This window comes from Coenobita brevimanus, chromosome 5, assembly GCF_032717465.1.
Source record: "Coenobita brevimanus isolate Jiangsu-jjx chromosome 5, ASM3271746v2, whole genome shotgun sequence".
Lineage (NCBI taxonomy): Eukaryota > Metazoa > Arthropoda > Malacostraca > Decapoda > Coenobitidae > Coenobita > Coenobita brevimanus.
The window spans coordinates 10,925,274-10,943,730 of NC_136958.1; the positions used below are offsets into that span (position 1 = coordinate 10,925,274).

At 42.9% G+C, this 18,457-nt stretch overlaps 1 protein-coding gene across 1 annotated transcript in view; it reads left to right on the top strand.

Annotated features, from left to right (window-relative positions):
- The window catches only part of LUBEL (Linear Ubiquitin E3 ligase), a 310,315-nt gene that overhangs the window by 171,633 nt on the left and 120,225 nt on the right, over nt 1-18,457 (top strand). The window contains exons 10-12 of the mRNA XM_080270475.1: nt 5,654-6,019; nt 6,148-7,193; nt 7,491-8,715. Coding sequence (XP_080126601.1) covers nt 5,654-6,019; nt 6,148-7,193; nt 7,491-8,715 — 2,637 coding nt within the window. The remainder of the gene's footprint in view (nt 1-5,653; nt 6,020-6,147; nt 7,194-7,490; nt 8,716-18,457) is intronic.

Sequence of the window (18,457 nt, forward strand, 5' to 3'; positions counted from 1 at the left end):
CCACAACGACCTCATATTAACACTGTCACAATCACCTCCTACCACCACTACCACAACTACCTCCTACCACCCCTACCACAACCACCTCCTACCACCCCTACCACACCACCTACCACAATCACCACATCACCTTCCACCTATGCAGCACTACCTACCACTACTGCAACACCATCCCCTACCACTACCACGGCCACTTCCCAACATAACGACTTACCATCACCACCATCACAACCATCACCACCTCTTTACAGCAGCCATTTCCTACCACACCCATCACTTATCACCACCACAGCCATCACCATTGTCACCCATCACTACAATCACCAACCACATGCACCACCATAACCACCACAAACTCAACCACAGACCCTTAAAAAAATAAAAATACATATATACTTGTCCATTCCGCTGAACATCCTTCATCTAATTCGAGTCACAATCCAACACCAATAATAACAAAAGTCACGATACTATTCATTGTGGTATGTCATTATCTGGAAATATATATCGTTAGGATGCTTCCGTCTTCATTAAAGCACCAAAAGGCCCATTCTCTAACATGCCAATCAAAAATTACGCAGTGGAGTACAGTTTTTCGTTGTCATTACTGTTTAATACTCACAGACTTATGCATCTCTTACCTCCCTTCCGTAATTCATTAAAACTTCAATTCGAGTCACTACTAACCACGACGTCTAAAAAAGCATGATATTACTACATTCTTTTAGCCATTCAAATTCTCGAATTATTGTATATCTCTCGTTTTAACGATGAGCCATCGTGTATCAAATGCCAGTCACCACACACCAACACGACCATTAAAAAAAAAAAAAAAATACAAGTCAAAGAACAAACAAATAAGTGGATACATCAAGTCAATACACGCATACCTATGAACTGCATACAAGTACTTACAGATAAATACATCAGTATATACATAACTAAATCAATAAATCAGTCAATCAATACGTATATATATATATATATATATATATATATATATATATATATATATATATATATATATATATATATATATATATATATATAAAGCGAATTAATAAAAAAAACATTTAAATCGCTACATAAAGAAGTATTTACATAAACTCGTAGACATAAATTAATTCATAAAAAAACGCGGAACTGTTCTACTGGGCGATAATCCAGCTGTCTAAAAAGAAAAAAAAATGTCGGGTTATTTATACCTGCGTGAGCCTACCAGTGTGTCAGTAGGAGGTGGTGGAGATGAGTCACTGGGCTTGAGAGAGAGAGAGGGAGAGAGAGAGAGAGAGAGAGAAGTGTGTGTGTGTGTGTGTGTGTGTGTGTGTGTGTGTGTGTTTTATTATTATTAGATCTCATAGTACCACTTGACAGACAGGTGTGGGGCAGGTGTATGTGCGTGTGTGCTGCCAGGTGATTTGGCTTGCCTGACCAACCACACACACACACACACACACACACACACACACACACACACACACACACACACACACACACACACACACACACACACACACACACACACACACACACACACACACACACACACACACACACACACACACACACACACACACACAGGTGTAGAGTGCCAGGTGACTTGACAAACATGCACAGCCATATTACAGACACACGCACACGCAAGTAGGTGTCTGATGCCAGGTATCTCGACGTTACTAAAAAAAAAAAAAAAAAAAAAAAAAACACGCACGCGCGCGCTTTTAGAGATTTGGTGCCAGGAAACTTGAAATTACTTCACCACACGCCCCACCAAATAAACACACACACACACACTCTCTCTCTCTCTCTCTCTCTCTCTCTCTCAGCCACATTTTCACCTTTGTTTGTCTCTCTCCATGTTTATTCCCTACAACTTTCACCGTTCTGTCTTTCCTCACCCTTCCTCGTCACCCTGGCCAGGCAGTTATTGCATTGCGCCAAGTATTTTGTGAAGGTCGTGTGTCTCGCGTTACACACACACACACACACACACACACACACACACACACACACACACACACACACACACACACACACACATCGTTGATTTGAGCCATCTTGTCGAGCACATACGTGACATTGATATCGCATTCCTACTTATTACCTCTGACAGATTCGTCTTCTTTCTCTTTGTGTGACGAATGTTCACGGTAAAATTACAGGAAGGGGTATGAAAAAACGAATAGGTGATAAATAAGTGTATGATAAAGTTTTTAGTAGTTAGGAGCCTATGAAACATAATTTTCGTACAAGTTTATAGGTTGGACATCAGAAAGCAGCGAGTAACGAGTGTTGGGGCAAAGGAAGTTAGAGATGGGAGTGGTCGGATTTAATGAGTAGTGATGAGACTATAAAAAAAAAAGTGTTGTTTGAGAACAGCAAAATAAGCGAGAGATTGAGTTGTTATACTTTGGGGGCCAAGCCATGCGGTGAAGGAGCAGAAGCGGATATAGCCAAGAGAGCCCAACTGAGTGGATATAGCCCGACTCCCGCCAAGCCGCCGCCTCCACCACGTGTTCTCTGATCGCCCTGCATTGCTCACCTTCGTCTGGCGCCCACCGATCCTAAATCCTTTGCACGCGGCTCGTAAACACTGCAATGGGAACTCACTGAATTTTTCGTTTGGTTGGGAGAAAGATATCGTGTCTTTGAATTAGATAAGAGACTATAGCTGAAGTCACTGCAGCACTAGCTTTGGTCGTCGTCTGGTAATAGTTCATGCTGCAACGTCAGCCACAAGTTTAGTAAATTTTTTGTGAACATAATTTTTCCGTCAGCAGAGCACTTTGCATTTATATACGCATATGAGGAGTCAGTTATGCAAACAAACAGCTCAACTTTAGTAACTAAATACATGCATTACTCATCCAAAATGTACAGATAAATCCTTTTTAATTCGAGCATTACTCGGTGCAAAGAGTTAGGTAGGATGCAAAGGGATGCAGCTCCTCTTACTTTATCAGCCTCAGTCCTGGCCCATTCAGTGTGAAACGTGGTTTATTTTCCTCAGGGAAGTATGCTGTGTCAATAAGAAACCTGATAATAGCAACACATCACTACTCTCACACATTTTTCCATTTCAGGTCTAATATTTTCACTCTTGCTAATCCGCGAGTGCAGTAATAACTGATCTCAGGACTTAAACTTAGACATTAAGAGATGTTGTGGTATGACACAAAGACGGGACCATTAGCCATGTAAGTCAGTGCGGGCAGTAGGATGTGGTGCCCTTGCTCCTGCTCTCACTGTGACCACCTCAGCACCGACTTGAGCAGGACATCCTTGATCAACCACGAAATGGGTTCTTTTCCGGTTCTACACGGGTTCCTGTCCCTATCTTCGGGTGGCGGTGGGTACACAAGTTCGACTGTGGGTCTCCAGCGCTCGGCAACATGTGGATTTCTACCCTCGCCTCATTTCTACCCTATGAAAGATGATTTTAATGACCAGTCGGCGCTCATCAACGGCCGCCTGGCTATCACCGACGGTAAAGTGGACGACGATGATGTCGTGAAGGCGAAGCTTACGATTCACAACGTGAGGAACAACGATGGATCCCAGCATGAGGAAGGAGGAAAGAAATATCGGGACTACAGTGACGACTCCCTCACCCCCGACAGCACCCTGCCAGCTGTCATCCGCCGCAGGAACAGAAACAGACGCAAGAAGTTGGCTGTTAGTATCAGGCAGCGAGTCTCTCATCACTTCCTGCCTTCACCACATTGGGTCGTATTCTCGTCGGCTTAGAAGGCTCTTTAGCATGTTTTTCTAAGCGATATATATTTCACATGACTCTTTAATATTCTCTTGTGTTGCTTATAAGTAGGTGCCTTAAAGACAGCAGTTCAGTATATGGCATAATGTAGCCTACAAGGGAATGTTAACGTACCATATGCAGAAATAAAGTGTTGTGGAAGAGGCGTTAGGGAGCCTCTTACACTGACAAGAATATGACTCATTATTTGGTCACCATTTCTCTAGTTGTTCACTCCTTTGACATGGGTATAAGTTTTGCTGTTACTATCAAGCAAAAGACGCTTTCATCACGTCATGATGTCACCGTTATATTTTGTCTCCACCATTACTGTTCATTAGGTTCATTACATTTTTAGTCACCATCTTTGTTACGGTATTTATCTGTTGTTTGACACTGTCTTCTGTCAAAGGTGGTCCTAAGTTGAGACACAAATATTTTTGTCCTTGTTCAGCAAAATCCCTTTATCCTACCACACACCATTTTACAGGAAATGCTTCTTCACTTCATCCTCCACTCTTCCTCTTGTAGAAGCCTCTACTACCATGCATAATACATCACCCTTTGTAAATTTCACCACTTTCCCTATCCCTCCATCCGGTTCTCAGCCGCCTCCTCTCACAACAAACCTACTCTTGTCACAGCCTCTTAGCCAATCTCTCTGTCCCATTCATCCCGCAAGTACTGTTTAGAACATGGATATGACAAAACTTTGATGTGGGTCGCGTTCCAGGGGAAGACTGAGGCTTAACATCTATTGACTGTCTGACCCTCACAGAGCTGAAATGCATAAAACCTAAGCCTTCCTCTTCTTCCTATTCACGCCATATAACTAGATCGCCTTCATTATACTTTTTGATCATTAAACTACTATTTTTTTTTTTTTACGTAAAGGAAGTTCCAGTATTGTATTATTTCATTTTCAGATGTCCGATATAATTTCAGTAAATTTCAGTTCATCATCAGCATCGCCGTCATCATTAGCATCTGCATCATCATTTTCTCACCTTAGGATAGGAAATGTTTATTGTTTATGAATACGTCTTGATCTTTGTATAGTCATGTCTTCCGAGTCAGTAAGGTGTGTGTGTGTGTGTGTGTGTGTGTGTGTGTGTGTGTGTGTGTGTGTGTGTGTGTGTGTGTGTGTGTGTGTGTGTGTGTGTGTGTGTGTGTGTGTGTGTGTGTGTGTGTGTGTGTGCGTGCGTGCGTGCGTGCGTGCGTGCGTGCGTGCGTGTGTGCGTGTGTGCGTGTGTGCGTGTGTGCGTGTGTGCGTGTGTGCGTGTGTGCGTGTGTGCGTGTGTGCGTGTGTGTGTGTGTGTGTGTGTGTGTGTGTGTGTGTGTGTGTGTGTGTGTGTGTGTGTGTGTGTGTGTGTGTGTGTGTGTGTGTGTGTGTGTGTGTGTGTGTGTGTGTGTGTGTGTGTGTGTGTGTGTGTTGATTGTTCTTGTCATCAGTGCCATGTCTGCCTTGTTTTGTGGTCGATGCAGTATTGACAGGCATGGCAGTGCGGAAGTTGAAGATGAATATCTTATAAAACTTTGTCCATGGATCTAAATTGCTGCCTGGCCTTAGTTTCAAGCAGAAAATCACCATGTATTATAATAACTTAAAATTCATTTTCAGTTTGCTTTTTAATTCTCTATAAGATATTCCCTACTAGAATTGTAAGCCCTCAGTATTGTTAGCATCGGTACCCCTCCCCTCTGCCTGCACAAAGAAGTTTTGCGGTAAAAACCATGATACTCCTTAGACAGGACCTCGTAATCCTATCATTTGTTAGTCCTTTCCCTCCTCTGCATGTGTGTCTGTCAGTGTGAACAGATGTTAGCGCTTGCCTCCCCAGCCAGCCTGATGTAGTGCTTGAGTAGTGGCTGTGCCTGACTCCCTCTAATGTTTCACAGACGTCCATGGTGGATCCTGGGCAAGGCGGGGCAGCTTGGGAAGGTGAGGCAGCCAAGCCCATACCTCGCAACCGTTCCCTCAGTGTGTCTGATGACCAGTGGGCGCAGCTGATGGCCGCCCAGCCCACAACCAACAGTACAGTCTTCCCCACCGAGTCCACGGGACCAACAGTCCCTCCAGGCCACACTCCAGCTGACATGTCAGCCTTCGCAGGCATAACACCACGGAGGAGCTACAATGCAATGACCAGCGGGCGAGGGGGCACGTTGGGCAGGGGCATGGTGTCCTCAGCCTCAGTGTGTGACCTCAACACACTGTCACAGCAGCAGCAGCAGCAACAACAGTCCTTAAACAACACTCATGCGGTGCGTCACACTTTTCACACACACATCAATTTTTGTTCTTGCTGAAGCATTTACAGATTAACAATCATCATTATCTTACATCTTTCTTTACCTTTTCCCTAATTAATTCATTGTTTTCCTCCCAACAGGCCAACAGTTTCCAGCAGCTGAACATGATGGGATACCCTGGTGGTGTGATGTGGGGAGCGCCCTGTGAGCTCTGTCAGCAGGCTGCCATGTTTGCGAGTCACCCCAGTGCCAGCGGCATGAAACGCACTGCCTCCAATCTTTCTATGAATCTGTCCTCTGTGGGCAGTGATATGACTGGGTACCCCTGGGCCCCCCCACCCCCACACGTCCACCACCACATGCCCATGTACCCAGGCTACTACCCTGGTTATCATCCACATATGGCTCTACCTCCCATGGGTGCTCCTATGGGCATGAATATGTCCATACCAGACTCCATGCACACTTTTGGTAAGGTACCATCCTCTCCAGCTCCCTCTGTACGCTCCACATCCCACCGCTCCCACAAGTCCAGTAAGTCCCGTTCGTTCAGCGCTGCAGACAGCAGTGGCCGCCGCAGCCGCAGTCGCAAGAGCAAACGTTCCGAGGAGAGTGAGGAGAGCCGATCGTCATCTGAGAGCGAGGATATTGACGATCTGGATGGACGAGAGAGTCCCTCAGGCCCCAGCAGTCTGGCCTGGCAGTGTGACCACTGCACCTTCATCAATAACGGCGGGACACGAACATGTGGTATGTGTTCTAAAACTATTGGTGGCAGTGGCCGCACCAGCCGCCGAGGTAACGAGAGACGACGTTCAGATCGACGGCGAGACCGACGAACAGACCATGAAGATGACAACAGAGACTTGTCTGAGTATGACAATGACGATGGTGGGGTGGTAAAGAGTAATTTGTCTTTCAACATCAAGGAAGGCAAGCGTGATGCTCGCACAAAGGTGTCTGGCTCTAACAAGAACAAGAACAAGAAAAAGTCACGTCAGCGAAGCAGCTCAGTGTCTGACTCTGCCTCAGGGAGTGAGGGGGAGGAGGAACGGCTCGAGAAGCACATGCAGGACCTCCGAGTGTCCTCGTCAGCACGCAGGAAAGGCAGTGACTACGATGGCGTCAACAAGGATAAAGACAAGGACAGAGACAAAGCCTCACGCAAGAAAGAAGGTAAACTTAGGTGGAAAGAGTGACGTTATTGTTGTGTTCAGTTGTGCTTAGTGAACATTGTTCTGCAAAGGACTGAAGAACAAATTCTTTTTTTCTGTGCATCACAGCCTTTTATTTCTTGAATACGGGATATGGTTACTCATATTTGGTGTAGTTCTACTCTTAAATGTCTATTTTCCATTTTTTATGCTTATTATTATTTTTTTTTTTTGCAATGTGAGTAACACTTTGCTGAATAAATTCATAAATTTGTACGCGAGTTTCACTGCGAAACCCTAAAGCCGTGTTTCCTGTGTGTTGCAGGAAGCGGCCGCTTCAAGAACCGGGGTCGGAGCCACTCTGAGCGTGCGAGGACTCCAGGCAGGCAGACGCCACGGCGTGCCAGCCCGGTGTACGACAGACGGTCTCTGGACAGCAGCTCTGAGCCTGATACACCAGAGGATACTCGCTCCTCACACCATAATAACCTTTCAGGGGAACCTGGTGCCCACCAGAACTCTGTAGACGGTACACTTGTTGACACACAACCTTCTGAGGACACACTCAAAACAGATAAACAATCAGAGGAAAGTGAACACAAAAGTAAATCAAGAGGTTCAAAAGCGTCCAGTCCAGCCCGCAGTGTGGAGGTCGAGGAAGAGCCTGAGCAACAGCCACAAGAACCTGCTGTAGAACAAAAGCAAGAAGTAAACAAAGAAAAATCAAGATCTCCGAGTCCTAGGGTAAGAGAGGTTAAAAGCAAGTCCCCTCCTCTGTCACGGCGAACCTCTCGAGGCGAAGGTGACGACCCAAGTTTTGCCAACACTCTTGACGATGTGACAACGATGGGCACAAACGAGGTGGCAGATCAGGACCTTGGCAGTCAGTGTGTGGACGAAGCAGTCCCGGTTGCTGACCAGGCCTCTGAACCACCAGAGGGGGTGCCAGTTGTGAACGTCATCAGGCCAGGGGCGACAGACGAGATTATTGATGACCCCAAAACAATTGTAATGGAACCTCCAGCCGTTGCTCAGGTGGAACCACAAGTAATTGAAAATAAAGATGAACCCAAAATGTTTGTGGCTGAGGAAACTAAACCAGTGGAAGTTAAAACCGCAGCTCCTGAACCTCTGTATGAGCCAAGTTATGAACCTATAGAACAGCCTGTTATAGCTGAGACTCTAAAAGCGAAAGAGGTTCAGGTGGAAACGACAACTGAACAAGCGAAGGCTGAGGAGGGAGATTACCAGGTGCCACAGATACCCGTGGCAGACAGCAAGAAGGAAGAAAAAGAGGTGAAGGTGCAGGAGGAGGATGTGGCTGACGAAGACATGCTTCAGGAGCCAAAGATCGCATTGCCTGACTCGCTTCTTGACATAAGAATTGGGGAGGTGGCTCGCTCTGCCTCCTCTGGCTCCTCACTGGGCCTCAACTCACCTCAGGAGCGGCAGTACACACCCCTCAGTTTCTCCTCCTCTGATGCACAGTTCTATTCCCCTCCTGATTCGCCCGATCTCTCCCTCAGCGAGCAACTGCAGGACAAGCCAGGACAGGTGACACTAAGATTATCTCTCATTCAGTCTTTAATAACACAAATGGGTATTTTTCACTTTCTGCTCAGATTGCAGCAGTCTTTAGCCTCATCAGTTCGATGACTTTTTTTTTTTCTTGCTGCCTGCCGCGATGTTATTCAGCTTAGGAGAGACTTTTTGAAAAGATGTCTGATATAACCTTCATTAGCCCCTCCATTATAAGAGGTCTTCTCAGAACTGAATAAAATCGTCTGGAGTGTAAAATAAAGAGTGGTTCATCGAACTGAAGGGATTAAGCTGCCTAAACCTGAGGCAGTCGTAGCAACATCCTCAATATAAACAACTAATATAACAAAAGTCTTAAGCAACAGGATAAGTACTAAACAACAAAATCCTGGACTCACTGATTTCTCTGATGACAGTCTTTTATGACAGATACAGCAGGGTGAAGGAATAACACGGCACAACACTTTCAGTCAGAGGACTTCATATATATATATTCTATTCTCGATGCTATCAGACACTCATGCAACTAAAAAGAGACTTTTCGAACTGGTGAAAGTAGATATAGACTTAACTCTTCTGCTGTTAGAACTGAATAAAATCGTTTAGTGGTGGTCTGATTGGAATATGAAAGACGCCTTCATATTTACAAGGCGAGTCTCGTAAACTACAGGACATCAATAAATTCTATTCTTGCTGGTAGGAAGTTGAATTTGCGAACTAGAGGGTTTAGATATAACAGTTTGTTAAACATATAAGCATTCCAGTCCCAGAGTACCGCATTCAATCAGAGATGTTTGGCTTTCAAATTGTGACACCATATCGACACTCGGGTTCGTATGACTTGCTCTCAGCTTAAAAAAAAAAAAAAAAAGTGGCTTCAGCTGGAGTAGAGCAACCCACGAGAGTTTTCCGACCATGAGAAGGTTAATTGGTGATCAACACCTGTATGTTTGTGAATGAGTATAACTCTTTCTTAGTGACCACATATCACTATATTAACCCTAAAACATTTGCTTGACCGTCAAGAATCTGAGTAACTTAAATCATGGTTACACATCACTCGTATTTGAAATAGATATAAACAGATATGGAAATAATTTAATCAACAGTAAATATCTTGGTGATAATATTCACATTAAAACTGGGAGCACAAACTTTTCCCAAGAACTCAAGCCTCCAGTGAACTAATTGAAGTCTGCTGGCTAACAAGGGCTGTCACAAAAGCCTTCCTTAAGGGGGTAAATTATTATTTTAATATTCTGCAGTCCAGGTGATTTCAGTGTGACAACTCGCACTTTCTTGTAGCTCAGATAGCCATATGCTACGCTGGATGGTAACCATTTAAATGAAGAAGCCTGACATTTTTACGAGGGCTCCCAGAGTGTGTCATTACAGTCTAATTGCTGTAAGCACCTGTCAAGAAATATTTAGGTAATATGTAACTTAATTACTGGTTTACATCCAAGCAAAAATTATGCAGAGTAGAGTAAATACTATTATAATTATGCACAGAGAACTTTTAGTGTTATCGTGAAGAATCGTTAATCTGTCAGCCCAAAAAAAAAGCAAGCACAAATACACGTGATGCGAAATACTGTAATGGTGATGAAATTCCGCAAAAATAATCATTAAAAGAGCCATGATGACTCCTACACATTGTTTCAACGTGAAACTCCGACACTATAAGCTAACAAATGTGACTTACAAGGTTTTGAATCGTTATCCGGACCATGGAGAATGAATTGCCGTTGTTCAGTGCGTTCTAGCTGAATACACACTTCTTAATATCGATATGAATGACATATCAGAAGAAAAAAAAGCCGTAAAGTATGAGAAAGAAGGGCAAATATGTAAACGGACATTTGGTTGACAGGAAACCGAATCCAACATTCATCATCATCATCAGTCATCCTGTGCCAACAACTCAGGTCATTAATCATACATGCTAGTTCCCCACGTTGTAAATGTCTGAGTACAGTAAAGAAATACAGAAACCATAAAAGGGAATACAGCTAAGCATAAGAAGCTATCAGTAGCATTATGAAACAGCCCTCACCTCATATCACTCACCAGTCAAGCCTTCGACATGAGCCGCTTTGCTCAGAGGACGTGTTTGATTGTTATTTCTACTATACTACCACCAGACGATTTTACTCAGATCAGAAGAGATGTTTTCAGCGAGAGAGTTAGAAACAAGCATCATTAACCATTTTTATGACAACTCTGTCTCTCTTGCTAGACAAAATCTTCTGTCGATACCACTAAATAATACATAACCCAACACCCAGTGTAATAAAAGATAAAATAACTCAGTTCGCAGACAACATAATCACCAAATTTCATGGGGTTATAAGGGAATTCAGCAACGCAGTTAGAATAAATGGCAGAAAATCATGCGCTCAAGACTTACGGACGAAACACAGAAACACCATTCACAATATGCAGACTGGAAGGAGGGAATCATCTGAAGGTATGGGATGCTTTAGTGATGCTGGTGGTGTAGCATTGTGGTGGCCGGTCATGTAGTGGTGGTGTAGTGCTAGTTACATCCGCCAGGGGAGTTAGAGAAGGTTATGTAGTCACCCTTGTTTGTCTTTTTTTTTTTTTTTTTTTTTTCCCACAAGATATTGAAAGTTATCGATGGATTCTTATGAGATTTTGTGGATATTTGGGTCATGAGGCAAGGAAAAATTTTGGTGGTGATTTGAATTCGAGTCCAGATAGTTTTTTTTTCTCTCTCTCTCCACAAGATACCTAAAAAAGTTATTGATAGATTTTAATAGATTTTTTGTGGATATGTGAGTCATGGGCCAAGGAAGAAGTGATTTAATTTTGATGGTGATCTGATTCGTCTGGTATAGGTGTTAGAGGAGGTATGCGCTCTCTGTGCTGTATTCTTGTTTAGCTGTGGTGATGGTCTGTTGCTCGTTCTGATGTGGTGTGGTAGTGGAATGGTACTGGTTTTGGTTGGTGGAGATTGTTATAATGGTTGTTGTGATGGTATTTGTGGTTAAGGTTGTGGTGGTGTGGTGCTTGTGGTTGTTGATGTTACGGTAGTAGTGGATGTGATGGTGGCAGTAGTGGTGTGGTAGTTGTGGTGGTGTGGTGACGTTTGTTGTTGTGGTGATTGCTATTGTGGTGATGGTTGTTGTCTGATGGTGGGTTTTGTGGTGGTGGTTGATGTCTTGGTGGTTGTGCTGGCAGTGATTTTTTGTGACGGTGTTGTGGTTGTTGTTGTTTGAAGGTGGCTGTGGTTGTTGTTGTTTGGTGGTGGCTGTGGTTGTTGTTGTTTGGAGGTAGCTGTAGTTGTTGTTATTGTTTGGTGGTGGCTGTGGTTGTTATAGTGGTGGTTATTTTGGAAGTGGTTGTTGATGTGGTGGTTGGTGTCATGGTTGTTATAATGAAGGTGCAGTGCTGATTGTCATGGTGGTAAAATACTGGTTGTGGTAATTTGTACAGTGGTTCGTTGATAGCAGTGTAGTATTGACCGTGCTTTGTATGTTTTGGTTGTAGCAGCTTTTGTTTATTGTGTGATATATGTGTGTGTGTGTGTGTGTGTGTGTGTGTGTGTGTGTGTGTGTGTGTGTGTGTGTGTGTGTGTGTGTGTGTGTGTGTGTGTGTGTGTGTGTAAACATAATCACTTCAATATTGACAATGGCAGAATCTGTTTCCCTTTTTATTAACAAAGTCGAATATATGTAGGAGAAAGGAAAAATACAGTCGGTGCGATGTTCATGGTGTTTATCTGTACTAAAATGTTGGTGGTATAAGTTATCCTCGTGGTGTTGATGGTATAATCTGTTCTGGAACTGTTGATGGTATAGGTTTTGGTGGTGGTGGTGGTGGTGGTACAGAATGGCCTCTAGATGCTGGTGAGATCATCTGTCCTCGAGGTGTTGATTGTATTATTTTTATTAGCGACTGTGCTTGTTTTAGTGTTGAGGTGGTTTCTTTGTTGGACGATTTTTCCTCCGAGCTTTGAGAAATTGTATCTTTATTTTAAAGATAATTTTCTCAAGGTGAAGCATTCACATCAGCAAGAGACGACATGTAAGGCTGAGGAATATAGTGGAGTTGTTGGGAGTATAGGAGGAGAGTAAAGTTGAGGAGGATTTGACAGCTTTATTCATAAGACTGCAACTAAATTCACCCCTGAGAAAGAAGTTGAAATTGTTAGGAGTAAATATCATTCAGCAATATGCAAAATGAATGCGAGTGCGGTGGAACAATGGGTGATGGGAGTGTCCAGAGTCAATGTGGTTGCGGTGGTTATTGTTGGTACTGTTACTGTCACATTCGTTGTCATAACATAAAGGTCAGAATTTGTTGGCTGATGGAGACTCGCATGAGATGTGTGAGTACTACTTTTCTGTTAGGAAACATGAATCTCTTCTGCGTGCAAGACTGACTAACGTAATGAAAAATGTTGGCACCATGGAGGTAATGAAGATTACCCCAGTATGGTCCTCAGTGGGGACAATGGCTTACATTAATGTGGATGTGAAATGCTGGAGTAGCAACCCAAGGAGGTGTGTGTTAGATCAGGAAATTAGAAGTAAAAGAGGACCTTGTCGAGAAAAGGGACTTTGAAAGAGGTCGCTGACAGTGGCAATAATTTTGCGCAACAGACGGACAGATATTTTAAGGATAATGCAATACTTTGAATCAAATACCTGGGTCCGCTTTATTGTTGTTCTTACGGTCGAAATTGTAGCATATAATGATGAATGTGCAACTCCTCGGGCATTAGATTTACGCACTCGGGAATAACAAATAACAGAGAAAGATGCAGCAACGCGGTAGAAAAGCGTACTTAATCACATTCAAATTATGAAAAGTAAAGGAAGAAAGGGGGAAAGTGTAAATGAAATGAGTAAATTAGAAAATACAAAATTCTCCAGTAATAATTCGTTGGCCGTGTACAATTCAGCCAGCAGGAGTTGACAGAATAAAGTAGACGAATTAGCTTTGTTCCACTGTGAAGAAAATAAACAGACTGTGATGATTAGGGAGATAATGGTAAATTCAGAAAAATACTACATTCAAGAATATAAACATTGTAATCCCTTAACCAGAAAAGGGGTTCATGCAGCTATGAATATAAAATAATCAAATACTATAAGCCAAGAACCAAAGTAGGAATAAATTGCGTTGACTTAAAAAAATATAATGACAGCACAGATCTAGAAGTTACAAATGAAAACTAATTGAGGCAAGTAACAGAATATTGCTGAAAAGAAATTGAAGACATCGTCAGTTTTTTTTTTTTTTTTTTTTTTTTTTCTTGCGAGATGTTTTAATAAGGGTGGGACATTCACGACGCAGAAAAAAGATGCTTTCTTGTTCAGTTTATTAGAAAATCTGCAGATACAAAACGCAGCCGAGGGAGGGGTAGATAGAGACAAGCGCTATTTCTCGAAAACTTGAAGGTCCTATGAAGTCTCCAACTGAAACCTCAATATATCTAAAAGGCTTTGTGACAAATGATGGACCGGAGCCCCATTCCACTAACAAATGCGGACACCATGATAAATGGAAGCCGCCTGTATCACTTCATTGATACTATACGACAAATGGAGGTCGACAAGGTCAAGTCACAGGTGTAGTAGGCAGGGGTCAGGTTCAAGTCAGAATCATCAAAGTAAAGTTAAGGTACGAAAGTCTATGATGGGTCACAGAAGTGAGGTCACATTGAGTGACAGTGTGCTTACAGAGATTAGAAGGAGTATATAGTCATCAGAGATACCAGGTGTAGAGTCAGCCATGAGCAGACGTTGTCATGTCAGGGAATGTGGAAATATGATGAGAGATTCAGCATTTTCATTGAACTAATAAATAAGGTCCACGAATAAAATTAACATCCAAGAGATAATACAGATTCAGACGTCTAGCCCCTGACGGGTGAGTAAGGGATCTAAGTTTATTGTAGGCAACAAGAAAAGAGTACTAAGTATGACAAAAAGGTAGTGAGGTGTGATAAATGTCGACAAAAAAAAAAAAAAAAAATCTTTAACAGTGGGATGGACATACTGTTTGACTTGATATATAGTGATGCTTGGCTAGTATGTTGAGAAATACCTAGGAGAGGCATAAGACGCCAAGATCAGTACCAGTGGATGACAGGATTAGGACTGAATATTATGGCATACATCGCTGGGCTGAGTTTTCGTACTCACCCCTCCGTCCCACTCCACCTACCCCAGAAAAGCATAAAACTGAAGAATACCAAGTTTGATCTTAAGGATGCCAAGTTTAAGCTTAAAGGATGTCATATTAAGGCTGCAGAATGACAGGATTAGGGCCGACGAACGCTAAGGTTAGGGCCAAGTGATGTCAAGGTTTGAACTTGTGGAGTCCAAGATTATGGCCAAAGGATGTCAAGGTCGGGGCCAATGGATGCCAAGGCCAGGGCCATAGGATGTGAAGGTTAAGGCTAAAGGATGCCTAGGTTACGGGTAAATGATACCAAAGTCAGAGCAGAAGGATTTCACGTATAGGGTCAATGTTCTTTAGGTTTAGGTCAAAGGATGCCAGGGTTAGGGCGAAGGCATGCGAATGCTATGAATGATGGATATAAAGGTTAGGGCTACAGCATGCCAAAGATAGGGCCACAGCATACCAAGGATAGGGTCACAGCATGCCAAGAACAGGGCCATAGCATGCCAAGGTTAAGGGCCATAGGATGCCATTGTCAGAGCCATAGGATGCCATGTTTGGGCCATAGGATGCCATGTTTGGGCCATAGGATGAAGGTTAGGGCAATAGGATGCCATGTTTGGGCCATAGGATGCCAGGGTTACAACCATAGGATGCAAAGGTTAGGGTCATAGGATACCAAGGTTAGAACCATAGGATGCCATGTTTGGGCCATAGGATGCCATGTTAGGGCCATAGGATGCCATGTTTGGGCCATAGGATGCCGAGGTTAGGACCAAAGCCTGCCAAGATTTGTGCCATAGGTTGCCAAAGTTAGGACCAAGAGTTGCGATGGTTATGATTGTAGGATGCCAGGGTTAGGGATGTAGTATGCTAAGGATTAGACCATCGGATGCCAAGGTTAGGGACATCGGATGCCTTGGTTCGGGCCATAGGATACCAAGATTAAGGCCAAAGTATGCCAAGGTCAGGGCCAAAGGATTCCAAGATTAGGGGCATAGCATGCCAAAATTAGGGCAGTAGAATGACAAGGTTGCGGCCATAGGATGCCAAGGTCATACCCATAGGGTGCCAAAGATAGGGTCACAGGGTGCCAAGGTCAGAGCCACAGGATGTCACTGTTGGATCATATGATGCCAAGGTTAGGACTAGAGGATTCCAAGATCAAGGCCAATTATACCAAGGTTAAGATCAAAGATTACCAAGGTTAGGACTGAAAGATGCTAAGGTCAGGGTCATAGGATGCTAAGCCTAGGGCAGAAGAAGGCCAAGATTAGGGGCAAGGGATGCCAAGGTTATGGCCAAAGGATGTCAAAGTTAGGACAATACGATGCCAAAGGCGTCAAGGATACCATGATTATGAAACAAGGATTCCACGATTAGGGGTATGGATGACAAAGTAGTGGGTGGGTTTATAATTAAATGACACAAATGTCATTAATGAAAGGTGACAAGATTATGAATGAAGGATGCTAAGATTATGAATGAAGGATGCTATGATTATGAATGAAGGATACCAAGATTATGAATGAAGGATGCCAAGGTTATGAATAAATGATGCCAAGGTAATGAATAAAGGATGCCAGGGTTATGAATGAAGGATGCCAAAGTTATGAATGAAGAATACAAAGGTTGTGAGAGAAGTTTGCCGAGGTTATAAAAGAAGGCTGCCGAGGTTATGAATCAAAGATGCCTAGGTTAGGAATGAAGGATGCCAAGGTTAGAGCTGAAAGATGTCAAGGCTAGAAATGATGGAAGCCAAAGTTAGGAATGAAGGATGTCAAGGTTAGGAATGAAGGATGTCAAGGTTAGGAATGAAGGATGCCAAGGTTAGAGCTGAAAGATACCAAGGCTAGAAATGATGGATGCCAAGGTTAGAACTGAAGGATGCCAAGGTTAGTGCTGAAAGATGCCAAGGCTAGAAATGATGGCTGCCCAGGTTAGGAATGAAAGATGCCAAGGTTTGGATTGAAGGATGCCAAGGTTTGCAATGAAAGATCCCATGGTTTGGAATAAAGGATGCCAAGGTTAGATCTGAAGGATGCCAAGGCTAGAAATGAAGGATGCCAAGGTTAGGAATTAAGGATGTCAGGGTTAGGAATGAAGAATGCTAAGGTTAGGAACTAAGGATGTCAGGGTTAGGAATGAAGGGTGCCAAGGTTATAGCTGAAAGATACCAAGGCTAGAAATGAGAGATGCCAAAGTTTGGAACGAAGGATGTCAAGGTTAGGAATGAAGAATACCAAGGTTAGGAATAAAGGTTGGCAGATTAGGAATGAAGGATGTCAAAGTCAGGGCTGAAGGATGCCACGGTTAAGGCTGATGGATGCCAAGGTTACGGTTGAAGAATGCTAAGATCAGAGATTAATAATGCCAAGGTTAAGAATGAAGGATGCCAAATCTGGAATGAAGGATGCCAAAGTTATAAAGGAAATATGCCATGATTAACTCAGAAGGATACAAAAGTTAGGGCTGAAGGATGCCCAGGTTAGAAAAGAAAGCTACCAAGGATATCAGTGAAAAATGCTAAGATTAGGTCTGAAGAAGGTCAAGGTTATGGCTGGAAAACGAAGGATAACAAGGTTAGGATTAAAGGATGGCACAGTTGAGGCTGAACAATGCCAAGGTTATTATCAAACGATGCTAAGTTGTTAGTATTAGTTGTGTGCATTTGTCATGGAAACAGGGCAGCTAAGTATATATATTGCTACATTTCTAGTGAATAAAGTGGAAAAGTACGAAACCAAACAGAGTATGAAAATTAATATGTAAATGGAAAGAATCCGGACAACTCCCCCCCCCCCATTTTTTAAAATTATTCTCATAAAGATTGGCTACATGACAAGTACTGTAGCAACATGATGGACAGTGGAAGCATAGACAATGGTAAAATAATTACAGTAGGACTAACATACTTAACAGAGTATGAGAATGAAGCCACAGAGTCTGCATGAAATTTTTGCTACAGTACTGAAGGATTGCAAGCAAAAATTGTGTCAGCTGTTAATCGTACATGACACTTACCCAGTAACAGAATTTGAGGGATCTCTGGAGTTGAATAAAACGAGGTAATGTGTGAGATTCATTGCTGTCCATAGAGTACCTCGTGTGAATAATCTAACCCATATTCACTCAGCCGGATATGAACCGGCATTGCACTGGTTTACATTTTTGAGAGATGAGAAGGTTATCTAAAAGTAAGCAACACACAGAAACAAAATGTTACCTTTAGATTCATCCCCACCCCTTTTAAAGTGTTTGATATGTTTGTGTAGTTTTAGAACCTTGATCAGATTATTGTGCTATTTGATGACTTCAACAATGAACCCCATTGAAGTGGAGACAACAAACTTAACTTTAAGAGGATGTCGTTGAATCAAATGGCTTAAAACAGTGGTGCAAGAAGCAAAGAAATGTGAAATTATACCTGATCTTTAAAAGGCTAATAGGTGTAATGGCCCAAATTCTCGACAGATATGCTTAACATCCACGATAAGGAAGATTCAAGTCATTCAAAGCAAAATTAAACTCCATATTTATTCGAAACGATTTGCTCTTGCCTCAGTTTCTATTATCAGATTTCTGGAACATATTTGACGAG